General features: G+C 40.9%; 1 protein-coding gene across 6 annotated transcripts in view; it reads right to left on the bottom strand.

Annotated features, from left to right (window-relative positions):
* The window catches only part of agtpbp1 (ATP/GTP binding carboxypeptidase 1), a 330,136-nt gene that overhangs the window by 181,006 nt on the left and 131,227 nt on the right, over window positions 1-17,903 (bottom strand). For 5 of the 6 annotated variants that reach the window (XM_043713129.2, XM_043713120.2, XM_087997543.1 and 2 more), the window contains one exon: window positions 5,026-5,089. The exons of the other annotated variant lie outside the window; for it this stretch is intronic. In XM_043713129.2, the coding sequence (XP_043569064.1) occupies window positions 5,026-5,089 (64 nt within the window). The remainder of the gene's footprint in view (window positions 1-5,025; window positions 5,090-17,903) is intronic. 6 annotated transcript variants of the gene reach the window in all.

The raw sequence follows: 17,903 nt of genomic DNA, 5'->3' as shown, positions 1-17,903 counted from the left end.
TCAATTTTGCAATGCATTTGGTGTGGACCATCATTACACTTCCATGATAGATACTGAATAGATAGCGTGCAGTTCTAAAACAGCTTTCAAAGTTGCATAGATAATGGTTCACCTTTGGTCGAGACTGGGCTTTTTTTAAAAAAAAATCACTGCAGCTAACTTCAACATTGATGAGATACCCATGTTCAATTTGCAAGTACCAATGGCATGGTGCAAATCACCTTTTACATGCTCACTTGATCTGCAATCCAAATTGGCAAAGAAATGATTGCAAATTGAACACAGCTGTTTGCAAAGCCCAGTAGATACTTGAATTTGCCTCTTAAACGTCCTAGTGTTCAGCAAACAAGGATCCCACACTTTTATCCAGAAAACAGATGCTGACTCCATCCATCCTGGACTGTAGAGAACTGTAGTATTGATGTACCATTAGTGGCATTTTACATCTAGAGAATAGAAAGTACAGCACTGACTGCAGCCTACAGTGAATACCATCAGGATCAGGATCAGGCTCAGTCTGGTTGCTCAGTAACACTCCAGAGCCTCTATGTCCCCTTTTACTACCCCTGACAGGCTACTTCTACCTATCCACACCTGCAGCTGATTTCCTCAGTCCTCTTAACAATTTGTCAACTTTACCAATATCAGATACTAAATAAATATTTTGCATCTATCTGAACCAAGGAGGAAAATGCTGCTCAAGTCTTTGTAAAACAGGCGATGGTTCACCACATCTATAATTATCTTCCCTGCCTCCAGCATTCCACCTTAATAATGTCCACTCTGGCCACACTGGTGTTCACCACCCCTAACACCAAGCCCTGCAGCCCACCATGTCCTCCACTGCCCCCATTCACATGGAAATTCCCCACATCACTGTTCCTATTCCCAACTGTTCAAATGCACTCCCCAGCCTTGACATTTTCCCTCTTCTGGCAGTGATCCCCCACTAATGCAACAGGTCCCACCCTGAACAATCGACAGATGGCTGCAAGGACTCATTTGCCTCCCAGACCTCTGATTAGCTTTGATGAACCACCCTTGTGACTGATCTACTTTAAGCGAAGTCAGCCATTCTAATACCTCCTTTTCATTTTTTAACCCATTCAGTATCCGAACTAAACAAAATTTGAAACTGTTCTGAAGGGTCAATAAAACCCAATATGTTAACTCTGATTTCTCTCCACAATGCTGCCAGACACGCTGAGCTTCTCCAGCAATTTCAGTTTTTATTTGTTTCAAGTTGCAGCATACACAGTCCTTTGCTTTATTTCAGTATGTGAACTATCTCTTCTTTCACCACGACTTGATCAGCATCTTCTTCCTAACTTATTTTTTTCTAATTTTTTTAAATTACTTTTTTCCTCTGTTGTAACCAAGAATTGTACACAGATACTTGTTCCTAAGTTGGCGCCTTAAGAGGCAGCCATTGTAAAAGCTCTTCATTCTTCCATGGAGTACATGTGACAATAAAGGATATTCTATTCTATTCCTAGATCCATAGCATTTATTTTATATCTGATGTGGGTCAACTTGACAAATTGATGAAAGAAATCAGGCAATCCTGTTACAACCATTTATTTCATACGTACAGAGTAGAAGCCTTAACACGGCAAAGTGTAAAGCTCACTCTGATAGGTTACAAAACAGGGTAAAAACAATTACTGCAGATGCTGGTCAGGTCCACGCCCCCCTACAACCCACCCTCCCATCCTGGCACCTTCCCCTGCCACCGCAGGAATTGCAAAACCTGCACCCACACCTCCTCCCTCACCTCCATCCAAGGCCCTCAAGGAGCCTTCCACATCCAAAGTTTTACCTGCACATCCACTAATATCATTTATTGTATCCGTTGCTCCCGAGGTGGTCTCCTTTACATTGGGGAGACTGGACGCCTCCTAGCAGAGCGCTTTAGGGAACATCTCCGGGACACCCGCACCAATCAACCACACCGCCCTGTGGCCCAACATTTCAACTCCCCCTCCCATTCTGCCAAGGATATGGAGGTCCTGGGCCTCCTTCACCGCCGCTCCCTCACCACCAGACGCCTGGAGGAAGAATGCCTCATCTTCCGCCTCAGAACACTTCAACCCCAGGGCATCAATGTGGACTTCAACAGTTTCCTCATTTCCCCTTCTCCCACCTCACCCTAGTTCCAAACTTCCAGCTCAGCACTGTCCCCATGACTTGTCCTAACTGCCTATCTTCTTTTCCACCCTCCCTCCCCCTGACCTATCACCTTCATCCCCTCCCCCACTCACCTATTGTACTATATGCTACTTTCTCCCCACTCCCACCCTCCTCTCACTTATCTCTCCACCCTTCAGGCTCTCTGCCTGTATTCCTGATGAAGGGCTTTTGCCCGAAACGTCGATTTTACTGCTCCTCGGACGCTGCCTGAACTGCTGTGCTTTTCCAGCACCACTCTAATCTAGGTTACAAAACATCTTCAGGCTTTAATAGAACAAACAACTGTGGATGCTGGAAATTTGACACAAAAACAGAAATTGCTGGGGAACTCAGCAGATTTAACAGCATCTGTGGAGAAAAAGAAGAGTCTGTTTTCTCCAGCAATTTGTCTTTGTTACCTTCAAGTTTTAAGCAGATTACAGCATGCATGTTATAATGCCCACAGTTCAATGTCCACGTTCTCACCTTATCTTTGTTTTACACAGACATTCATGGGTATTGTCTGATATGCAAATTCTTTCTTATTCTGTTCAGAATCACCATTCGATCACGGTGCTTCTCCTCCCTTTTGTGCTGTTACTTTCTCAGGGCTCACAGTTCAAATCAAAGTGATGAGATCATAGGGATCCTTTGACTGTTTCAATCCAAGATCATATTTTGCTTGGATCAACAAGGTTTACTGTCTGAATGTGAAGTATGTGTTGGTGATGACACAGTGGTAATGTTATCAGTAACCTAGAGGGTCAGGCTCATGTCCTTGGGACAGGGGCTCAGGGTGGAATTTGATCTCCGTTAGTGTGGCCGAGCAGTCGAGGGCGCTGGATTAAGGTTCAGTCTCTTTGGAGGTATTGGCTGAAATCACACTGTTACCAAATTGTTCTGATGAACAAGTGGCAACACTGATTTTGAGGGTTCTTGTGGTATAGTAGTAGTGTCCCTATCCCCATACCAGGAGGCCCAGGATAAAAGTCCAACCTGCTCCAGAGGTGTGTAACAGCATCTCTGAACAGGGTGAACTATATATAAAGCTTAAATATCTTCTTTATTTACTGCTCTATTTTACTGGTCACTTGGGTACCTAAGCAGCATCACTTTGGTTACCAGCATTATGGTACAACCTAGATCACATAGTTGTACCTTTGTTGGCTTGTCCTGAAAAGGACAATCTGGGACATGACCCTCTGGAGGATCATTGCATGCTACTAAAACTTAAGGCTCTGAAGGAACCTGAAAAATAAACATAGAAACCCAGACAAGCCTATTTAAATAATCATGTTTAAATCATTAGCACTAATCGACTCTAACCTGTAGACTGAAAATGCTTAATGAAAAATGCCTCTTGCCAATGAAAGAATTGAGGAGTCAAGTTGTGACCTTCTCAAAAACAACTGACATAACAGCATAAGTACTTAGCTCGATCATAAACCGGGAAGAGGATACCCCTTGTGCCATTATGATGACATTTGGTTTCCAAAGAACCGACCAAATCAAGTTATACTCCTGAAGCACTTTTCACTACATCAGATTCATTTCCACATAAATGAGAGAGTGTAATAGTTGAACATTTCTGACCTAACAATAATCTTTAAGTTTTAGAAGAATAAATCTATAGAAAATTGTCAATTTTATCAAACCATGAAGAGTGTGATTAAATTAGGTGGACCAAGAACGGAACTAAAATCAGCATTACTTCATTTAGTTACTCCAATGTATAAAGGCAATATAATTGGTACCATATTAAAAACATTTCATTTATGCTGAAATGCTAACTGTCAATCAAAAAAAGTCAAAGCTTTTAAATATTCTTTGATATATCACTATCAATTTTGATATATCAATCCAATTCAATGTGTCGATTATCCTACAACGCCAAGTAAAAAGGATTGATACTTCAGTAATCTTTCAATATACTTATATGTATGTTTTGTATATTCTACAGCCTCTGTTTTTGTTATTCTGTCATGTCGATTCTGAGATGTAAGCATGGTAAAAACTGTAGACAGTCAGTCATTTGTGCAATGCAAGCATCATCTATGGGGTGGCACGGTGGCTCAGTAGTTAGCACTGCTGCATCATAGCACCAGGGACCTGGGTTCAATTCCTGCCTCGGGCGGCTATCTGTGGGGAGTTTGCACATTCTCCCAGTGTCTGTGTGTTTTTCCACCGGATCCTCTGGTTTCCTCTCACAATCCAAAGATGTGCAGTTCAGGTGAATTGGCCATGCTAAATTGCCCATAGTGTTCAGGGATGTGTAGGTTACTTGCATTAGTCAGGGGTAAATGTAGAGTAATAGGGTAGGGGAATGGGTCTGGGTGGGTTACTCTTTTCGAGGGTTGGTGTGGACCTGTTGGGCCTGTTTCCACACTGTAAGGATTCTATGATTCTATGATGAAGCAATAGCCATTAAAGCAAAGAACTCACAACAATCAAAAAGCTCTTTCCAACCTTTTTTCAAACCATTTTGCTACCAAATGCAACAAAAAAAGTGCAAACTACACAACCAATTTAAATATCTATATCTTATGCACAAGTTTTAATTATTCAAGTTCTTCAAACGCATCAAAAATACAATTAACTACATTTGTTTGGCTGGCAGACATTGTACTTAACAATGTTGCTTGAAGTAATCATTAATGGAAAGATCCAGTGGTATCTTCCTCTGCAATTATTACAGTAATAGGAAAGAAGTACAGTTCACAAATGTTTGAAGATTTATTCTAGCAATTATTTTTAAATTTTCCTCCCTACCCTCCAAACTTTCAAAATCTTAACTAAACGTTAAATCAGGGGCAGGAGAAACTGCATCTAAATAAAAAAAATTCTCTTCAAACTTACCCACTGAAACCAGTTCATTAATTATGTTGAGGATATTCAGCGTAGTCTGTAGATCATGAGTGTTCTGAAAGAAGACAGATTTTTTTTCTTCACCAGCTGTCAAAGGAACCTTACTGTGCATGAGTGTTTTCAGTCTTTTAAACCAGTTAGTGTAAAAATGCTATAAAAGCCCAACACACCACAGTCATGACATCATTTTATTTTGCTGCAGTGTCCCCTCAGGAAAGCACCAATTTCACATATAAAAGAGGAACTTAAATTTTTATGTTATAATTTACCTTTACAATGCAGAGAACTGCTCAGAATCACCCACATGACAGTTTCTGTGACTGTAGTCATGATTTGGAGATGCCAGTGTTGGACTGGAGTGTACAAAGTTAAAAATCACACAACACCAAGTTATAGTCCAACAGGTTTAATTGGAAGTACACTAGCTTTCAGAGCGATGCTCCTTCATCAGGTGATTGACAATCAGGTGATTTTTAAATCTGTGATTATAGTTAACTTTCAAAAGCTGAAGATCTAAATTGGTTGCACCAATGTTAACTGATTATATTTATTAATTTACTCCTTTGTGCAGCAAACAAAGATATTTAAACAAAAGTAATTCCAATGGCATTGAGAACGTAAATAAATAAATTGACAATAGCTAGGGTAAGTGCACCATAGTAAATGATGCAGTGGTCATTTTTCTACCTTTGGGTCAGGAGCCTGGGTTCAAGACCCGCCTGCTTTAAGAGGTGAGGCATAACATGTCTGAATATATTGATTAAAAATGTTTAAACTTTGTAATTGTGATACAATTTACTCTGCAACAGCCATATTTTGCATTAAAAAAAAAATCGAAAGGCAGTGATATTAACAGATTCTGAGTAGATCTGAATGACAGCAAATAATCAAAAAAAATTATGTTCCCTCTAAATTTAAAATACTGAAATATTAAGTGCAAAGTAAGTCTCTGAAGTGCCATAAAACTCTGAGGCTAGTTTTCCAAGATGAACTCCAGGTCCATCGCTGAGATCCACCACCATCAGCTTCAATTCCAGCTAAAGATCATGTGCATTTTGAGTCTGGATTCATATTTCAGTTAGATTTTTAGCATTCTTTACTTTCACAACAAGATTTCTGAGATAGAATAACAACCAATTCTAAATGATACAAAGTGCATCTAAGGTTTTATAAGCTTCTTACATATCACAATTTAGATGAATTTACAAGTGCTCATTTCTCAGAGGAAAAATTACAGGATGATTGAGAAAGAGCAGGAGAGTAGGATTAATTAAATGGCTCAACTAAAGAGGCAGTACAGTTATACCTCACCTGGACAGCATGCTGGAAATCAAGTTCCAGTATGCCCAGAGTCAAGACAAAAATTCGCCAATTTACTTGTTTTAGACCCAGGTTTTCTTCAGGCACAAACTGCATTTTGTCACTGCAGAGAAATGACCAGTACCTTCCTTTTCAGAGGTCCAAAGCCTTCTGACCAAACAGTCACACCCACAAGTTGTTCATCTACTTTGGGAGCTAATCACATAGTTCTTGGCCAGCAAAAGGCTGTTGTCACTGAAAATTGGACTCCATTCCACAGACCAATTAGCCACCCTTGACAAATCTTTGTACACACCTCTGACTCTTGCCTTCCCTGCTGCTTGATTAAACAGCAGTGTAAATGGCACTTACAATGAGTGTTGGCAACTTATTTTTAAAAAAGTATAATCATCCTTTCAGCAATCTTTGATTTCTTAAACCGATTTTTTGCCACTTCAGTTCACAATCACAAACCAGAAAAGTAAAAAGCTTTTGTTTTAGCAGACACAATGGGCCAAGAGGTTTCTTTCTGCACTGTATTATTCTATGATTGTAGCTTCATTGGGTTTATATTTGATGCGTATCTCAAAACTCACGACAGTTTGGAATCTAAAATATCAATAAGCCTTTTAGTTTATTAGTGTGATGAGGTGCATTTTAAAACAGCCATATTATTATACTTATTTTGGGTATTTCAGGAGTTAGACAATTGTGGCTAGAAACCCCGTTCAACAATCCCAATTTATTTGTCTAGTCTAGGTTGACATGTCACTACAGTGGGAACTCCATATTGTCAAAGTGCGCATTGTTTCAATGAGGCAGTGACAAACATCTTCACTGTCTGTTTTGTTAACATTAAAGGATCCTCTTGGCAACATCTGAAGAACAGTATTGAGAGTGTGGTGCTGGAAATGCACAGTATGTCAGGCAGCATCCGAGGAGCAGCAGAATCGACATTTTGGGCATAAGCCCTTCATCAGGACTTCCTGATGAAGGGCTTATGCCCGAAACATCGATTCTCCTGCTCCTCGGATGCTGCCTGACATACTGTGCATTTCCAGCACCAAACTCTCAACTCTGATCTCCAGCATCTGCAGTCCTCATTTTCTCCAGCATCTGAAGAAGAGTATGTTCTCCCAGTCACATAATGTTTCCTTCAGAAGACACCAAATCCACAGATAAGAAAATTGTCTACCATATCAAGTTACAAATAGTGTGGTGTGGTGTAAAATTATGTCCCAATACATGTGTGAATCATTATGCAACACATGTATTGGGCCAAGCAGTGGAATGTGGTGAAAGGGTTAAAATTGTGTCCCAATACATGTGTGAATCTAACCGAAAATGGAAGGTGTCGCTTAGTCCCGTGTGAATCTTATTATACACCTTCCCGTGTGAATCTTCTTATCTGTATGTAACCAGAATGGAATGTGTTTTTTAGCCTTGCTCTGCTGTTCACATGAATGTTTATATCTGGAAAAGAGTATATCAGCTGGAAAAGTCTCCAGTTCGGTAGAGTCTGCTCCGGGGTTGCGTTTAACCGCCGAGCGTGGGTTGTTGGCAACCGCTCTACGAGAACTGACGGCTCCCAGTTCCGGTAACACGTAGAGTGAGTATAAACCAGACCCGTTGTAAGTACGAGACTGGTTGTGGCGACGCTGCGGGGAATAAAACACTTATATTCTAGCAGACTCGCCTCTTGGCTGTTTGTTCTGTGTCAGACTACTTTCCTGCGAGCCTGGTCCTTGACCTTGAGAATTTTTTAAAACATGTGGGTACCCATGCAAGTCATGTAAAGGAGTGACACTATACGATAGGGCTGAGCAAAACACAAAGCCACATACACAAACAAATAATAACTTATACTGCATCTTTATCATAACGAAATGTCACACGACACTTCATAGGAGCATCATAAAACAAAATATTACTCTAAGTCACAAAAGAAATATTGGGTCAAATGACTTCCCCCACTCCTGACATAGGACTCAAAAAGACAAGTGAGTACTCAATGAATGGCAGACTTGATGGCCAAAGGACCTCTTCTGAACTGTACGTTTCTATGACCAAAAGCTTGGTAAGAGATCTAGATTTTAAGAGTGCCATAATGGAGGAATGAGAGATACAGGGCTGAAGAGATATACAAAGGGAATTCCAGATCTTGGGGCAAAAGGAACCGAAGGTACGGCCACCAACGGTGGTGGTGTGATGAAGAGACTAAATTAGAGGAACACAAATGGGCGGTGGAAATCACAAAGATTACAATATAGGAAAATGTAGTTGTGGATATATTTGAATACAAGGATGAGAATCTTAAACTCAAGATTTCACTTGACCTGGAACCAATATAAACCCTAAGCACAGGGTGCTAGCAGAATGGAAGTTGTAATAAGTTAAGGTATGATAGGCAAAGTACTGGATGACCTCAAGCTAATGGAGGGTAGAATGTGGGAGACTAGTTGACAGTGGTGGGGTGGATGAGGACTGGATGAGGTGGCAGATAACAAAGACATGTGTGATGGTTTCAGCAGATGAGATATGCTGTAGATGATATCAAGTGATGTTACTGAGATGGGATGAAAGAAGTCATACAGTCAAAAGCTGTATGGCACAGAAACAGACTCTTCAGTCCAACTTGTCCATGCTGACCAGATATCCTAATCTAATCTAGTTCCATTTGCCAGCATGTGGCCCACACCCTCTAAATCCTTCTTCTTGTGCATATACCCATCCAAGTGTCTTTTAAATGCCATAATTGTACCAGCCTCCACCACTTTCTCTTGCAGCTCATTCCATAAACGCACCACCCTCTGTGTGAAAAAATTCCCCCTTAGGTCCCTTTTATGTCTTTCCCCTCTTATCCTAAACCTATGCACTCTCATTCTGGACTCCCCTGGCCCAGGAAAATATATTGTCTATTTACCTATCCATGCCCCTCATGATTTTATAAACTTCTATAAGGTCACTTCTCAGCCTCCGACGCTCCAGGGAAAACTGCCCAAGCCTATTCAGCTTCTCCCTATAGCTCAAATCCTCTCACCCTGGCAACATCCTTGTAAATCTTTTCTGAACCCTTTCAAGTTTACAACATCCTTCCGATAGGAAGGACAGCAGAATTACACGCAATATTTCAAAAGTGGCCTAACCTATGTCCTGTACAGCTGCAACATGATGTCAACACTCAAAACTCTGACCAGTAAGTCCTCAAGATGGCACTGCAAAGCAGTACAATAAAGAAAGTTTTCAACCTTTTAAAATGCCTGTGGAATAAAAATGACTTGTAAGATTTTGTAACAGTTGTAAAATCAACTTTCTTGAAGAAGAAATATTGGTCAATGTCAACTGGCAACCTTTCACCTGGAAGCATTACCAACAGGAAGTTGTTGAGGAAAAGATGTGATTGGTCTAAAACAGAAAAGATGTTACTATTGTAAAGTAGTTAGGCTGACTCAAGGGAACAGTTGGCCAGTAAAGAAATGCATACACACAGAAAATATCTTGAGACAGAAAGGCAGCGACACTAAATTGTCTTGCTGAAAATGGTCACCATGAAAGTTTGAGGTGAAAAATCTTGTCTAATAGAACTCCTGATCTACCCTGTCTGCATAAAGAACAGCACATTGTCTGCAGGGAGTGTTGCAAGTGCCTGTTGCATGAAAAGGTGCATCTTTGGTGTATCCACCATTTAAAGTGAATTTAACATTTTATTCAAATAACAATTTTTCTGTTAATCATTTGAGGTTCGTCCAATAAATGATGAGATTTTTGGTATATCATTTCCCTACAGTGATCATAACACCACAATTAGGATGTCAGTAGCTCATCTCAGATTCAAATATAACTCCAATGTTGTGGACAGACTGATTTAACCTCAGATAGCTGCAGGCTAAGGAATACAGTCACTATTCATGAAACAATATGGAGTGTTGTCAAAAAAATTTAATTTAGTTTCTCAATAATTAATTGGAAGAAATTTCTGCTGAACTAGTACTGGGTGTTGCAGAAGTCATCTGATAATTTGGCAACAGTGAACAAATCAAGAAGTAAAATTGGACGGCTTCATTGTACATTTGAAATCCACTGCCACGTCTTCAGGTGATGCTGCTGAAGGTGTAGCTTTGAGGTGAGAAATAGGAAGGAACCAGCATTTATTTCTTGGGGGACCAAAGTAGTGGGGGACTAGCTGGAACAAAAAGTCATTGAAAGTGACACTCTGGATATAATTTGATAAATAACAATGGACTTGAATAATAGCAGTCCAGCATAACTATATGACAGTGGAAAGGAGTTACAGGAGAATGGGGCAGTTAACAGTAGCAAAGCTGGAGATTGGTTAAGAAGGATGGAGAGGAAAGGTTTACCATTGTCAAAATCACATTAGGTATTCATTTGAAAGTTTGGAAAGAGCTGTTTTGGTAGTGGTAGGAACAGAAACTCCAAACATAGAGTTCAGCTATCTGAGATTAAACCAGTCTGTTCACAACATGCAGTTACATTCAGGAAAGATAGTAAGGGATTTAGGAAAAGAAAGAAATAGGAGTAGCAGCAGGCCATTTGACCTTTTGAACGTGCTACACCCTAATAAAATCATAGCTAGTCTGAATGTGGCCTTAGCTCCCTCCTGCCACCCATAATTCTCAACGTCCATGTCAATCAAAAATATAACTCAGCCTTAAATATATTCAATGACTGTTCACTGGGGCAGATAATTCTGAACACTAACAACCCTCTAGAAGAAGTTGCCTCAGAAAAATCTGTCTTAAATAGGAGATCCCCTTTTATCAAACTATGCCCCTTTATTTCTAGATTGCCCTCAACATCTTTCCTGTCAAGCCTACTTGGAATATCCTGTTACAGTAATATCACCTCGCAATCGTTTAAAATCCAATGAGTATAGGCACATGTTGCTCAACATTTCCTTATGAGACAACTCCTTCATGCTATGTATCAGCCTGATGAATCTTTTCTGAAACATGCAAGTACATTACATGAGAAAGACAACCAAAACTGTTCAGAGGATCGATTCGTAGTCTCACTAATGTCCAATGAAGGCAGAGATAGAATTTCCTACTTTTACACTCATAAAAGGCTCACATTCAACTTGTATTCCTATATGAGCTAATCTTTTGTGATTTAAGTACAAGAACATCCAGGTGCCTCCATCTGGCAGTATTTTGCAAGATCTCTCCACTTTAATACTTTTTTATTCCTCTTGCCACATTGTATAAATTTTTTCCCCATATTACCTTCCACCTGCTAAGTTTTTGCCCGCTCACTCATATCCTCCTATGAATTTGCTTTCTTATCTATCTTTGCATCATCAGCAAATTTTGTTAGAATGGTCTGTCCTTTCAAGGTCATTAATATAGATTTGAGGCCCTAATCTGATCCCTGACCATTCTACAAGTTTACTAAATTGTTGAGTGATTTCCAAATTCTAAAGACTTTTTGAAGATTACAAACAATGCATCCACTAAATGCAGCATTTCTTTTAAAACTGTAAGGAATCAGATCAAAGGGTCTTCAATCCCATTTCTTTTTCCTTTGGAGATCAAAAAGTTCTTTCCTCCTTCTTACATTTCAATGTTCTAGTATTCTTCTGATGATTTTCATGAACGCTATAGTTCAATCAATGTTCGATGTAACCACAAAGTTTTAGTTTTTCATGGGATGTGGGCTGAGATGCTATCGCTATTGCCATGATTACTTTAGCAACTATCTTCCCCAATTCTCTGTGTGTTTCTATCCATAGGTCCTGTGGTATGGAACCTTTGGCCCTGAGGCAGTTTGGCTTACTACAGAATGCTAGGAGATAGTGAAGACCGGAGATGCTGGAGAAGTCAGAGCCGATAAAGCGTGGTGCTTGAAAAAGCACAGCAGGTCAGGCAGCATCTGAGAAGCAACAGAATCAACATTGCAGGCATAACCCTTCATCAGTACTGCTAAATGTCTGATGAAGGGTTATGCAGGAATCGTTGATTCTCTTGCTTCACAGATGCGGCCTGACCTGCTGTCCTTTTTCCAGTGCCACACTTTATCAACTCTTGCTACAGAATTCTACCCACTTGGACCATTTTTTAAACAGATATCGTTTGAGTGCATCTTCCAAATATTGACACAGAGATGCCTTACCCAATTTAATTACTTTTTGGGGTAGGGAGGTATGTAAGGGCTCAACAGATGCCAATGTCTTTGGAGTCCTCACGCAAGAGGTAAAAGCCTGTGCGCCTCTAGGCTGACTTCTTCAGAGGTCCATTATATCCCACTATCCCTGTCCAACTTGTGCTTTGCTGTTCAATTTCCAGAACACCTAGTTTATTGTCCAAAATTGTTTGGTCCTGATGTCTCATTCAGTCACTTAAATCCTGTCTTTGGCACTGAGTACCTGCTCTCTTAACAACTGACTCAGGCTGAACATTCAGGACACCAAGCTAAGTTAGTGGTTTGCGTTCAGAGGATCCAGTAGTCACTCTTATCCAAGAACACCAAGAGATAACAAAGGTCGTTTGAGCCCTTTAGAACCCATCAGGCATTTCCACCAATAGGTTATAAATGAACTAACCCAGGTATCCCAAAACACCAGAACGGTCAAATCACAAATGGATAAATGGATAGTGAGAAATTTGTTATTTGTATTTGTGAAAATACAATAAAATGTGGAAAAGTCACCACAAAAACAGCGCCATACAATTACATAAATAATATATTAAGAAAATGAGATTTTTTTAAAACAAGTATCATTTTTTGCTCATTCCACAGCCTTCTGGTTTCACAAACCGGCCACTGCCAAAGTTCAGGGCCTGCCCAACTGCTGAGGATGGGGGCTGCCACAATTGCAATTGAAGACTTCTCCAAATTCCAAGGGACTGGGTCCTATCCATCTGCCAAGGATTGGAGAGCTGTCCAACTGTAGACCGGGGGCCTGTTGAAACTGCCTCACCTCAGCAGCAGAAAGAAGAAAAGACAAAGTAGATTCAAAAGGGTGAATGTAAGAAATATTAGCAATTAATTTAAAAAAGCAAGGATGTGTCTGGTCAGCTGAAAGGGAGTGGGCAGTCAGGAGCCCGAACACTACCTAATCTGTTATCTCCACCATCTTGCTATCAAAACAAAATACAAGTTGTTACCAATGCAAACTGTTATAACTTTATTAAGGAACAAGTTACATACTAATTTTGATCTTTAATACTAATGCTAAGACTTTAATACTGACAATGCTGTTCCTAATCCTGCCCAAATCTCTTAGTCATTACAATACTTCCCAGAGTCTCGTGTAACTTTAGTCTGGTTCACAAAGTCATTGTTCTCTTTCACTCTGGCGATCAGTCAGTCTTTGCCTTTGCCACACCAGTCGTTGCTTCTTCATTGCCAGAAAGTAAAAGAGATTGATCTGCAGGTAAGCCCTGTTTTGATACATATTTTGATGGTTTTCTGGCCAATCAGGGAGATTGGTGTAGTGTTTGAAACATTGACAACTGTTTGAATGGCTCACTAATGTTTGTTTCTTTGTGCAGCAGAGATTGGGTGCCTTTCTGTCGGGCTTCTGGTTGAAAATTGCATTTCTCCTTTGTTTGATTGAACTGTTGATGAGATGTGACCTTTTATACAATGCTAACCTCATTTGTACCTGCTGTGTTTGTATTGTGTCTAGTTTAATCGGTTTTCAATTTGCCGAGCATTACTTGGCCAATGTATCCCATTTCCAGCATTCCTTGCTGTTTAGCCAAGTTAACAATCTACTTGGGGTTTAGCAGCCATATGATTGCTACAGTTCCACACAATGGTCTTCTCTAATAATGGAGACTCTAACCATTGCTCCTTGACGTTTAAAGGCATTACGTGAATCCCCTATCAACATCATTCTGGGGATTACCATTGGTGTGTGAGGAATTTAACCTAACTGAGGTCGACCATAACACAAGCTGTGACTCTTAGTAAGGGTCTGGGAAAAGGAAGTCAAGGAACAGGACAGATAAAGAAAACAGTCCGCACAAGTGTAGTTCAGCTGACCTCCAGCCTGGATGGATGGGATTGGGGTGGGGGGCTAAATTTGAATCTAGGAGATGAAGGAACAATGTCCTTCAGATGAGTTCCCTGCCCCCAGGTTATGGGAATTCCCACCAACAGCTCCCAAACTGAATACATACTGTGATTGTGCTGAACCAGCCATTTCGTTTGGGACTGTCGAACATCTAAGATTCAAATCCTGGAAGACTGGTAAGATGGCTCAACACCCACGTTATCATCCTAGCAGCATCAGGTAGAGCAAATGCCCTTAGAGGATCCAGCATAATGAGCCCACATAGCTTGGGTAGAAACCACAACATTTTTTTGATGCACAATGAGACTATATTGTGGTGTGCAGCTGCGCCAGTCTGGGTGAGTGACACTACATGGGACTGCATGGGAGACCCCTGGTAACTAGAATTAACAATAGGCCCTTTGAATTCTTCTGGGACACCAGCAATCCCTGACAGCCTTAAACAAAATCAGACGTAGTGTGGCACACCTTTAGCAGTTTCACCAGCCATGTACAACTGGGAAGTGAGACATACCCAGCATCCTTCAGGTGGGGAAATTTGATCTTCCAGCACCGAGTTATCTGACTCCCCCCTAATACCAGATCTGGAGCACATCGTAGGGATTATGCACAAATATGTCCTTTCCTTTGACATTCGTAATCAGTGTGTCTGGCAAATGGTCAGCTCTGACAACTACTCCACAGATATCTCCGTTGTACATTGCCAATATAAAATTTGCACCTTTGGTGAATTATGGATAAAACTCTCAGGGTTGACCGGCAATATAGAGACTCAGAATATTATGATGAGACACACACACACACGCCTTCACCCAGCACAAACACGATTGTGGGTTTCTAGGCTTCTCATACGCTGTTGGTTTAAACACCAGACTCAAAACATACCCCTATCCAATTACTATTAGAGGGTAGAATCAAAAATGACATGGTGATCCAGAACTGCATGGCAAGGTGGACCCTTACAGTCCAAAGAAGGAATATTAATGTTAACAACCATCAGAGTACTCAACTTTTTAAACAGACCTCAACTACTGCGGTGGTGCACACCAGTACCAAGTTATTGCTACTAGCAACCCCGATTGGCCATTTGGGAAGGATGGTCCTCTATGGTCAAAAATGCGATCAGAAAACAGGTTATGGCTTTTATGTTGAGGATCACAGGGAATGGAAATAACATTAGAGCTCCCCAGCCACATGAGTGCACAAGCCACCAATCAGGAACAGTTCTGGCCACAGCAAGATATCCATTTTGCCAGCATGTACATCTGCACCAGCCTCACAGATGACCTCCCACTCAAGGAAAAGCAGGGCTTTGTCTCTGCAGACAGAAAGACCCTTTCATCTGCACCTCTGTTAAAATACATTTACTAGCAAACTCAAGGGCAGAATTATCATGTTGTAAAAGCCCATCATAAAACCTCACCAGCCAGAAACATGGAAGTAGATGCACTGGCCAAGCAGGGGGAGTAACAAGGGCAACCCTTGCAGCCACCAATCCCTGAACCAAAGCTAACCATGGCCATCACAGTCAAACAGATAAACATTGAGGATCTTAAACAAGCTGATTTCTGACCCAGATTTGAACTACACCCAGGCAGCTAGAACAATTGGGAAAGTAAAATTTCAAACAACAATGGCCTGGGCTTAAAAGATAGTCTCAATGTAGTATGACTTCATGACCACAATCAAATAATTTATCAATATCATGACATCCATGGACATCAAAAAGGTCGATACACCAAGGAAAGTATTAAAGATTCATATGTGTACAGAACAAACCATACCAATACATTAACAAGAGCATCTTAAGGCATGTAATTAGCTGAAGGTTGGCCCATGTACCAATCTTCAGCTTGACTACACAGGACCTCTACCTACCTATCCAAGGGTATTCAAATATGTTCTGGTTATCACTGATACCTTTACCAAATGGATTGAAGTGCTCTCCACATGCACAAGCATGGCAAAGATCATGGCTAAGATCTTAGTGCAACAGGTTTTCATAAGGTGGGGCCTTCACCGTGATGCTGAATCTGAACAGGGCATCCACTTCACCAGACAAGTCATGCAAAAACTTACGATGCTCTTCAGCATCAACCAAATGTTTCATATCTCTACCATCGCAAATCCAGAGGTATCATTGAGCTCATTAATTGAACCCTTAAAGGCCTACTTAGAAAAACTGAGCAAAGGAGCAGCACTACATGGGATATTGTACTACCCCTTGGCCTCATGACTGTAAGGAACTCTGTTTCAAGGTCCACAGGGTTTATTACAGCTCCTGATCACAAGGTAACACAAGCGGCATCAAGCCTCTACTAGGCTTGGAACTATCAGAACACAAAATAGACACACACACCCATGAATTTACTACCCCCACAGTGCTTGAAAACATAAAAGCTGATGAATAGTTGCAGCAATAAAATGGGACAAAACATAAACAGAGTCAGGCTTATTTCAACAGCAAAGACCCCCAAGGTAGGGCAACAGGTTATGCTCCAAGTCTGTCAGCCTGACTCCTTCCGAGCCCCCAGGCTTTCAGAACCCCACACCATCGTGGATAAAGTTAACTCCTAGGGATATAAACTTTTGTAGCACCACATAAACCAAATGAAGCCCTATATTCCTCAAAATAACTCCAACTTTCACACCCTATGTGGGAAGTGGAGTCTGATACAAGCTGAGAATTGGACGATACCAGTAGGTATCAGTCCAACCCCTAGGCCGCGACTGTGGATCCGTCCTTGTACACCACCATTGATAAAGAGTCCAATGCCAACTTCTTTTTGATCTACACATTGGTCTCCTCTTCTAGAGGCAACACAGGCACAAAATACAAAACAGATTAAAAGAATACATCAAAGGAAGACAACTGCCCTACCTCTACACTAATGACTATCTCCGATGAAAATGCAGACTGACTGGGCCCTGGCACAATGGACCCACCCACAACCCCAACTCAACTGTCACTATTCACTGAACCCCAACATCATCTGTCATTTATGTTGATAAGAGGAGGCTGTGACAGGAATTAATGACAATTTGACAATTGAGTAATGTTACTTAAAATATGAGTCAGGTGTTGAACAGTAATACTGACAGCAACTACTCTTGATCTCTTTTAGGAAGCATGATGGAGAAAACACTCCAAGGCAAGAATGAAGTCTACTCGAAGCCTTTTATTTCTGCATGATTAAGTATTGTTGCTTTACATAACATTGTTGCATAGGCTAATAGGAAACCAAGGTATCCAGGATACCTATGGGACAACCCCACTTGATGCTGCAGTGTATATGGATAAGATCCTTTGGGTTCACCCTTTGCAATTGGGTAATTTTGGGTCTGATAATCAACTTATATAGTGTACAGAAAACCCAATGGGAGTTCCACACTTTGTTACATGAGTGTAGGAATCACAGATGGTTGGTGGAAGCTTTTGAAAACAGGTGCATGGAAGTGAAATGCCTAGCACACAGCCCGGCCAAAGGATTGGAGTTATGCCAAAGATGCCGTAGGAGGCGCCACCCAG

The sequence above is a fragment of the Chiloscyllium plagiosum genome, unplaced genomic scaffold (assembly GCF_037043375.1).
Source record: "Chiloscyllium plagiosum isolate Xiang-an unplaced genomic scaffold, Cpla_swu_hap1 HiC_scaffold_2, whole genome shotgun sequence".
Taxonomy (NCBI): domain Eukaryota; kingdom Metazoa; phylum Chordata; class Chondrichthyes; order Orectolobiformes; family Hemiscylliidae; genus Chiloscyllium; species Chiloscyllium plagiosum.
The sequence above is the reverse complement of the archived record's forward strand: the minus strand, read 5'-3'. Positions and strand labels throughout refer to the sequence as shown.